Source organism: Papaver somniferum, chromosome 10 (genome assembly GCF_003573695.1).
Source record: "Papaver somniferum cultivar HN1 chromosome 10, ASM357369v1, whole genome shotgun sequence".
NCBI classification, from domain to species: Eukaryota; Viridiplantae; Streptophyta; class Magnoliopsida; order Ranunculales; family Papaveraceae; genus Papaver; species Papaver somniferum.
Window position 1 is genome coordinate 161170418 of NC_039367.1, and position 9860 is coordinate 161180277.

At 38.5% G+C, this 9860-nt stretch overlaps 1 protein-coding gene across 1 annotated transcript; it reads left to right on the forward strand.

Annotated features, from left to right (window-relative positions):
* Nucleotides 1-8761: 8761 nt before the first annotated feature.
* Nucleotides 8762-9283, forward strand: LOC113316730. The gene has a single exon (XM_026564877.1). The coding sequence runs from the start codon at nucleotides 8762-8764 to the stop codon at nucleotides 9281-9283; it is 522 nt and encodes a 173-aa protein (XP_026420662.1).
* Nucleotides 9284-9860: the final 577 nt, after the last annotated feature.

The following is a 9860-nucleotide window of genomic DNA, read 5'->3' on the forward strand; positions in this document are numbered from 1 at the left end:
AACCGTGAAATGTTTAGATGATTCTAGCCAATTCTGGTCGAACCAAACGCCCACAGTGTGTTTAATAGGCCATATCATAACTATCTACCAAAAATCAGCCATTGAATCTCCCTAGAACACGTTCAACAATTCGATCAAAAATCTGCAGAAGTGTTCTCCGTTTTCCCGCCAAAAACAAAATTCAAATGGAGAAGATGACCTCCCCCTAATCCTGTACTGGGGTGCGAACAGAAGATGCCTTTTTGGGTGACCTGGGGTGCCCCTTAGTAATTGAGGTGCCCCTTATCCAACGGTGAGAGCCGAATAACACGTGTCCTCCGGGGATTTTACCAACTTTTCGAGCCGAATTTTCTAAAAAATGTTTATTTTCCAAAGGTGCCTACAAACACATAAAACACCAAAATTAGTACAAACTCGAGTGCCAACAATATATAGTATTGAGATGAAATTAAACACAAAAATGTGTCTATCAAATACCCCCAAACTTATTATTTGCTAGTCCTCGAGAAAAATTTATTTTTGAAAAGATAAAAAGACTACACTTAGCACGTGCAGCAGGCCGTTAAACCGCTAGGTGGCCCTAGCGGCAGAGTGTTGTCTCCTGAGGGTTTACCAGAGGTGTACCCACAAAACCTTTACTCCTAATTGGTCACAAGTATCCAAAGAGGTATGAGGACATACATATTCTCAACCTATCTCCAAGTAAGTAGAATGCCTGAGAAATTAAAGGTGTCATCTCTAAAGCTGAATAAAGAAAAGGGGAGACACATCCACACCACTGCTAGATAAAGAGATATCTGCTATACAGCTAGATAAACATTGTAAGATGCGTCCGCTGCTTTACAGCTGGATAAGATTAGGAGAGAGATAAAAATGAGAGGGACATATGCTACACAGCTGGACTAATTATGTGAGATGAGTTAAACCACTGCTAGAAAGATTTTGTGCCATATTGAAAGCAGACTAACAAAGCAACCAAAATGCATCTTTCTTCGACTCTCTCACAGTGCTCAGTAGAAACAACGCCTTATTTGGTCTTCAACTATTGATGATAAACTCTCGAACCTCATAGAACCTTGACGATTAACTCTTCTTTTCGATTTCTTGCTTGACTTATAAATTTCTTCTTCCCTATGGCCTTATTGAACAAAAAGAACGTAATGATGTTTCATTTTTTTTTTTTTTTTTTTTTTTGAAAACAAAAAATTACAAGACAAAAATTTACATGGCCATGAGAGAAGGACTTTCAAAACTTGGATCTTCTCAACTTGTGATGTCTTGGTATCATGGATTCTAACAACTTATATCATTTGCTCTTATAACTTCAACTTTGATTTTTGAATTATTCTCTTCTATTGTTGCTTCTAAACCTAAAATGTCTTCACTTTCTTCATCGATTTTGATGTCGCTCCGCTTGTTGATGATGATAAGTTTCTACTGAGAGAGAGTCGCAATCCAGTAACTAAGACTACATTGTGAGGTTGCTTTGTCTTTCTGGCATTTCCCAGACCTACTTGCCTTTCCATCATGTATGGTTAGGTCCATCACGGTTACCCTCTAAAAAGAACAAGTTCTCTCCTGAATTTCAAGGATCTCAATGTCTTTTTCTCTAATGTCTCAATAAGTTGTTATCTCTAGCATTCCAATTTCTATCTTTTCGGTGAGAAACATTATGTAAACTTAGCTAACCGGATACCATGTGACGCTAGAAGTTTCAAAAGTGCAACTAAAAAGTTTCTCCCATACCCCCAAACTTAAATCTAACATTGTCCTTAATGTTCTAAAGATAAAATTAAAAGCATATGAACAAGGAGAAACTGTTACCATTTGAAGCAAAAGTGTTAAGGAAAGATATTACCGTGTCGCATGAGATTGGGTTACCTCCCAAGAAGTGCTAAGTTTAAAGTCTCCAGCCAGACATCGGAAGGAATTAGTCACCTCATAGAATCAAAAAATAACAGCCGAAATAACTGTGGGTCTTCAAAACTAAATAGAGCTGACCAAAGGAAACTGCAATGAACCATGAAAGTGAACAAGACTAGCATGCCCTTACTTAGTTTCCTGATTAAGAAATTTATATCTAATTGTGGTTCAGGTTCAGGTTCTATGAAAGGGTCTAAATAGAAAATTTTCATTGGTTGCGTTTCTTCATAGGTGGGATCCGAATCATTAGGTCCTAGAGTCTGGAAAAACTCAAATATGATCTTAGAAGGGCACAATAATAACCCAAATAACTGAGGATCCTCTAAGTCAATAAGATTTGACTTACATAATTGACCACAATGAGAGTAGTGGTCATTCTTAAGCAAATGTATCGATTCTAATTTCCTAAAGCATTTAGGTTTCGTCTCACAACTTAATATTCGACACATTTGGAATATAAATGTTCCCACAGTTGGAAGAAAACTATTTGGTGGGAAAACAAAGTCAATCTGGGGATCATAGCCTGGGCAAACCACATCAACCAGAGGATGGGTTTCTAACGACTGAACTTCTTCCTGGACAACATTAGGTTCGGGAAAACGAGTATGAAGGTAATCTTGTAAAATTGTCGAGGCAGAGATATCAAGTCCTAAGTGAAGGGACTTTCTGAGATTTAAAGGTAAGGAACTAGGAAGGTGATAATCACCCCCAAACTTAGAGTTTTCAGTGTCTCTAGATAGACTAGTTACAATCTCCCTAATTTCTGGATCATTAGATTCTTGAAAATGGTCATTGATTCTTCTAATTTATTATCATGTAGTGCATATTTACTCATCTCTACGGGTATATCTTCTTCATCTAATACTATTGTTTCTAAGTCGCTAGACTCTAAAATAACATTTTCGGAATAAACCCGTTCCTCTAAACCACTATCGGCTTCGTAATCAAAAGGAAAAACTACATCGTCTAAAACGGTGGTATCCCTAATCAAATCCTCGTCCTTTTGAATAGGTGAATAATCATAAAAATTATTTGGATTTGAACTAGAAATAATATAATCATTATAAAGCTCAACTGGATTAATAGATTCCTGATCACTATGCCTACATATTTCAGATTCTTCATTACTACTATCCTCATCATCATAATAGTACAAAGATGATTGAACCTTATCTAAATAAGTAGTGTCTTTTATTCTAGCCTCTTCCTCTAAATTAGGTAAATATTTACTATTGATATCAAGGGTAGAATTAGAAACCCTATTTTGGAAATTTAGATTATTTCGAGCACCATTAGCCAACTGTTTATTTTCTGCCTCTCGACGTACCTGAATTTCACTGAGCATAACACTTATACGTTTACCACTCTCGTTTATCATCTCAGAATATCGTGTACACTCTTCTTTTGAACTATTCATTGCAACTAAACGTTTATACGTCCTTTCAATTCGTTGTTGGGTCTCTTCTAGAAATGGAACAGGTTCAGAAATATTATAATCAGGACTAGTTTCCAAAAAAGAGTAACCAGTAATACAGTGTTCCTGATTTTCTTGCTGGTAAGACCAATTCGCGTGTGGATAGTAATTGGGCTCACCATGGTATGAACCATAACCTTGAAAAGGTTGGCGTTCCCAACTACTATTCCCACCATGGTCATAAAAATGATGATGGCCATATTCAAATTCAGGTCGATACTCATTGTATTGGCTTCTGTCATACCAGTTCGACATTCTTAATTGCAAGGGAATTCTACACAATCACAAACAAGGCTGACTCGACCAAATCAAACCTACTGATTTCTAGCAAACAAAAAGCATGATGGCTCCACTTAGATTGTTTCTAGACCAGCTTCTAATCCTTCGAAAGGGAATTCGTTACAATTTAATCAAACCCCTCTGGAATCAATCCGAGTTAAAATAAGTTGAATCGAGGCTAGGGAAGCTTAGTGGAGCTTTGATACCCAAAGCCTCACCGGTACAAGGCGGCGCAGTCACGCATTCAACTTACAGAAACCATCAAGAACTTTGAAGTATGCTTAAAAGAGTAACCAATATTTTTCGAAAGATTTTCCTACCAAGCTCGTTACCCTATCGGTCTCGTTCTAATCAAATTTTAAGCTTGGGTTCGCGTTAGGTTTCGTTTACCTAAGGCAGGCAAGAAGGGAACGGTGATGAAATCCGAACCCTTATCTTATATGGCCAGTTCTTTCCCTTTACTAGGAAATTAAAGCAGCCGGTTCAGTCCTCAACATATAATCACCTTAAGGCAGACAGTATACCCGCTGACAGGAGATTCGCGGGTGTTCAGAAGTTTACTTCCCGTACCATACGGGAGAAGAACCGCTGTAGTCGACTCAGGCCACTGACCCCGGTGTCAGTGTGCGAACCCGAGGGGCCGAGATGATATTGTAATCGTCGTCCTTACCTGCAAACAATTTATATTTAATTTTTTTTTATATAACCCTTCCGTAGGGTTTAAAATTAAAATAAATTGTCCAAACTCCAATCCAATGAAAAGAAATACAAAAAATAATAATAATAATTACGAAAATAAAATAAAATGGAAAGTCTCTTAAAAAAAATAAAAATAAATCTCTCTCTCTTTTTTTTTCTCTCTTTTTTCTTTATTTTTTTGCTTTGTCTTTTTTCCTTCTTTTCTAGCTTTAAGCTTTGATTCCAAGGTCTTTAGTATCCAACTTCAAACCTGTAATACAAAGACACAACCAAAGAGACGTAAAAAGAACAAATGGAATAATAAAAGATAATAAAAACCTAAAAATTCTACCTAAGCACAAATCCGCGTCGGCGGCGCCAAAATGATTATAGTTTTTGAGAGTCGTTGTTGTAGTAAATAGGATTCGAACTCAAAGATTTGTGAAGATTAAATTTAAAGGTTTAATAAAATTATATACAAAAAAAATATTAACAATGGTGAGAGGTACTGGGACTAAGAATTTCACCAAATTCCATTCATGTGATTCAAATAATAATTCCATGCAATTATATATCAAATATTAAAAATATGGACTCTTATTCTTTGCCAATATAGATTCTCAAAATATTAGTTATAAATCGTAAGCATGGAACATCAAACATTTAAGCAAGCATGACCCATCAAATAAAATGATAACTAATTAATTCGAACCATAAATCAATTAAAAACAAGTGCAAAAGTCATAAAAAGAATTATTAAAATTACCACATGCGTGAAATAGGGCTCCATCCGTCGTCCCAGTGTTGGGATTTAGCTTCTCATATTAATCACTTGCTCAAAATACATGTTTGTTGCTCAAAAGTTTATTAAAATGATAAAAATGAGTAAAACAGTGAATGTACAACCCACAGAAGGCGTCAAAAAAAAAAACGATAAGAGACAGGTGCTGCTGATGTTGAGACTGCACTGCGACCCTCTAGTGTGCGTCTTAGACACTGTTGATTAACGACTGTCTACGCCAGTCTGTTCTTCGTGTTCTTGGTGTTCTTCATCAGCAGCAGCAGCAGAAACAAAGTTTTATCAACTCGTGATTTCTTGCTCCTGAGCTATCCTCTCGACCTCCAACTCTCGACCCCAAACTCTCGAAACCCTCTGTACTCAACCCCAGCAACCTATTTATATCCAACAGACCAATCGAATCTCGCTCATTCACTTCATATAATTCTCTTTAACTCGGCAGCAAAAAAAAAAATTATGGGAATATTTTATTTCATGTTTCATCTTCTCACGCGTTTTCAAGCCTCCAAATTACCATATTTAACTCCTTCACGCTCCAACAGGCTGTGAGGGTCTTCCATGCACGCACAAAACACGTTGAATCTTCTCCAAATCACGTGACACCCGTGATATACACGAACTGCCATGTTTTCAACCGTGAAATGTTTAGATGATTCTAGCCAATTCTGGTCGAACCAAACGCCCACAGTGTGTTTAATAGGCCATATCACAACTATCTACCAAAAATCAGCCATTGAATCTCCCTAGAACACGTTCAACAATTCGATCAAAAATCTGCAGAAGTGTTCTCCATTTTCCCGCCAAAAACAAAATTCAAATGGAGAAGATGACCTCCCCCTAATCCTGTACTGGGGTGCGAATAGCAGATTCCTTTTGGGGTGACCTGGGGTGCCCCTTAGTAATTGAGGTTCCCCTTATCCAACGGTGAGAGTCTGAATAACACGTGTGCTCAGGGGATTTTATCAACTTTTCGAGCCGAATTTTCCAAAAAATGTTTATTTTCCAAAGGTGCCTACAAACACATAAAACACCAAAATTAGTACAAACTCGAGTGCCAACAATATATAGTATTGAGATGAAATTAAACACAAAAATGTGTCTATCAAATACCCCCAGACTTATTATTTGCTATTCCTCGAGCAAAATTTATTTTTGAAAAGATAAAAAGACTACGCTTAACACGTGTAGCAGGCCGTTAAACCTCTAGGTGGCCCTAGCGGCAGAGTGTTGTCTCCGGAGGGTTTACCAGAGGTGTACCCACAAAACCTTTACTCCTAATTGGTCACAAGTATCCAAAGAGGTATGAGGACATACATATTCTCAACCTATCTCCAAGTAAGTAGAATGCCAGAGAAATTAAAGGTGTCATCTCTAAAGCTGACTAAAGAAAAGGGGAGACACATCCACACCACTGCTAGATAAAGAGATATCCGCTATATAGCTAGATAAACATTGTAAGATTTGTCCGCTGCTTTACAGCTGGATAAGATTAGGAGAGAGATAAAAATGAGAGGGACATCTGCTACACATCTGGACTAATTATGTGTGATGAGTTAAACCAGTGCTAGAAAGATTTTGTGCCAGATTGAAAGCAGACTAACAAAGCAACCAAAATGCATTTTTCTTCGACTCTCTCACAATGCTCAGTAGAAACAATGCCTTTTTCGGTCTTCAACTGTTGATGATAAACTCTCGAACCTCATAGAACCTTGACAATTAACTCTTCTCTTCGATTTCTTGCTTGACTTATAATTTCTTCTTCCCTATGGCCTTATTGAACAAAAAGAACGTAATGATGTTTCCTTTTTTTTTTTTTTTTTTTTTTTAAAAAAAAACAAAAAATTACAAGACAAAAATTTACATGGCCATGAGAGAAGGACTTTCAAAACTTGGATCTTCGCAACTTGTGATGTCTTGGTATCATGGATTCCAACAACTTATATCATTTGCTCTTATAACTTCAACTTTGATTTTTGAATTATTCTCTTCTATTGTTGCTTCTAAACCTAAAACGTCTTCACTTTCTTCATAGATTTTGATGTCGCTCCGCTTGTTGATGATGATAAGTTTCTACTGAGAGAGAGTTGCAATCCAGTAACTAAGACTACATTGTGAGGTTTCTTTGTCTTTCTGACATTTCCCTGACCTACTTTACTTTCATCATGTATGGTTAGGTCCATCACGGTTACCCTCTAAAAGGAACAAGTTCTCTCCTGAATTTCAAGGATCTCAATGTCTTTTTCTCTAATGTCTCAATAAGTTGTTATCTCTAGCATTCTAATTTCTATCTTTTCGGTGAGAAACAGTATGTAAACTTAGCTAACCGGATACCATGTGACGCTAGAAGTTTCAAAAGTGCAACTAAAAAGTTTCTCCCATAAAAAAAAAGAACAAATGGAATAATAAAAAATAATAAAAATCAATTGAAAACAAGTGCAAAAGTCATAAAAAGAATTATTAAAATTACCACATGCGTGAAATAATGCTCCATCCGTCGTCCCAGTGTTGGGATTTAGCTTCTCATATTAATCACTTGCTCAAAATACATGTTTGTTGCTCAAAAGTTGATTAAAATGATAAAAATGAGTAAAACAGTGAATGTACGACCCACAGAAGGCGTCACAAAAAGAATAATAAGAGACAGGTGTTGCTGATGTTGAGACTGCACCGCGACCCTCCAGTGTCCGTCTTAGACACTGTTGATTAACGACTGTCTACGCCAGTCTGTTCTTCGTGTTCTTGGTGTTCTTCATCATCAGCAGCAGCAGAAACAGAGTTTGATCAACAGGCTGTGATTTCTTGCTCCTGAGCTATCCTCTCGACCTCCAACTCTCGACCCCAAACTCTCGACACCCTCTCTACTCAACCCCAGCAACCTATATATAGCCAACAGACCCATCGAATCTCGCTCATTCACTCCATATAATTCTCTTTAACTCGGCAGAAAAGAAAATATTTCTGGGAATATTTTCTTTCCTGTTTCATCTTCTCACGCGTTTTCAAGCCTCCAAATTACCATATTTAACTCCTTCACGCTCCAATAGGCTGTGAGGGTCTTCCATGCACGCAGAAAACACGTTGAATCTTCTCCAAATCACGTGAAACCCGTGATATACACGAACTGCCCTGTTCTCAAGAAGATCGACGGACATCATAAAATCACTTACCCATGGAATAGAGGTCAGCAACCAGAACGGACTAAAAATAGGACTGACTTCTGTGAATTCCATCAATTTCACAGCCACACGACAGACTCGTGTAGGGACTTAAAGAAGGTGCTACAAGACATGATTAATGAGGGAAAGCTCCAAGAATACATTGCACAACCAGCAGCCCCACCCACCACTTGGGAACACATACATCGTGTGGAGATCCCCCGCGAGGCACAGTACTTAGGCTACAATACCATCGCACACTCGGCGATAACCACCCCCGTACGATAAGGAAATATTACTGTAAGAATTCACAAACGAAACTTCAAAGGCGATGAATTTTTCAGTGTAACCAGAGAACCCCCAATCGAAGAATGGATGAAACTACCAATCAGCTTTTCAGCTTCGGAGGTACCAGAAGGAGGACAAAGCCATAATGACCCATTAGTGGTCACGATGGTCATCTCACTCCCCGAGCACGAGGGCGAGGAAGCAAAGACTAAAGCACTACCCTGGGAAATGCCCAAAATCTTGATCGATGGTGCCAGTTCCGTTAAAATCTTATTCTATGAAACGTTTAAACAAATGGGCCTCAAAGATGAGTGCCTCATACCCTCGAATTACAACATATTTGGATTCAACGGGTCATCAACCCGTCCAAGAGGAGAGATAATATTAGAAATCTGGGTTGGGATAATCCTTACCCTAACCACTTTTTGTGTGGTAGATGTACTTTCGCCCTACACAGCCATTGTCGGACGATCATGGGTCCATGGAATCAAAGGAGTGGCCTCGACTTACCATCAAAGGCTAAAGTTTCCTACGCCTGATGGAGTGGCAGAAATTATTGGAGACTCTGTCGAAGCAAGGTATTGCTACAAGATGGACGTCCAAAACGGCGAGAACAAAGTAAATTCTTCAAAAACGCAGGCGAGGAGAGCTAGAGGTATTGATAACTCGATTGAAGACCATGACTAAATTACAATAAGCGATGCACCAACACGCTTGTCTTACGCCTCAGCCTTAATGTAACACCATAATCTCGGGACCGACCATACGACCCTTATAGCAATCACAGAACCTCCACGATGAGGGAGAAATCGAACTTCGTCCTCATAACAAGGTCCAAGGCACACCTAAGAAAAGTCATGGAGAGTATCACACAGGAATCAACCTGGAATGGAGAATGTTTTCACACAACCAACGAGCAACTTTTAAGGAGCGAACTCAGCCCATCTCACAACATATCATGCTACAACTACTACCATTTGGTGACAACAAGCCATCAACAATACCCATGGGAAACTCTTCCCAAAAATTGGCTACTGATTGGATTATAGACGTTGCGTCCACAGGCGCTTTACTATCCTTATTGGAAAGTTACTCGGGTTATAGCCCTTGCCTCGCACAAAGATGTCCACCTCAATCAGGCACAACATACACAAGGCGAGAGCACACCCTCTCCAAAGTCCCCGGCGATATATTAAGTCCTTGGCCATCCATCAAGAAGGCACAAATATTGCCAAGCACAATTATGCTACTAAGCAAGCTTACC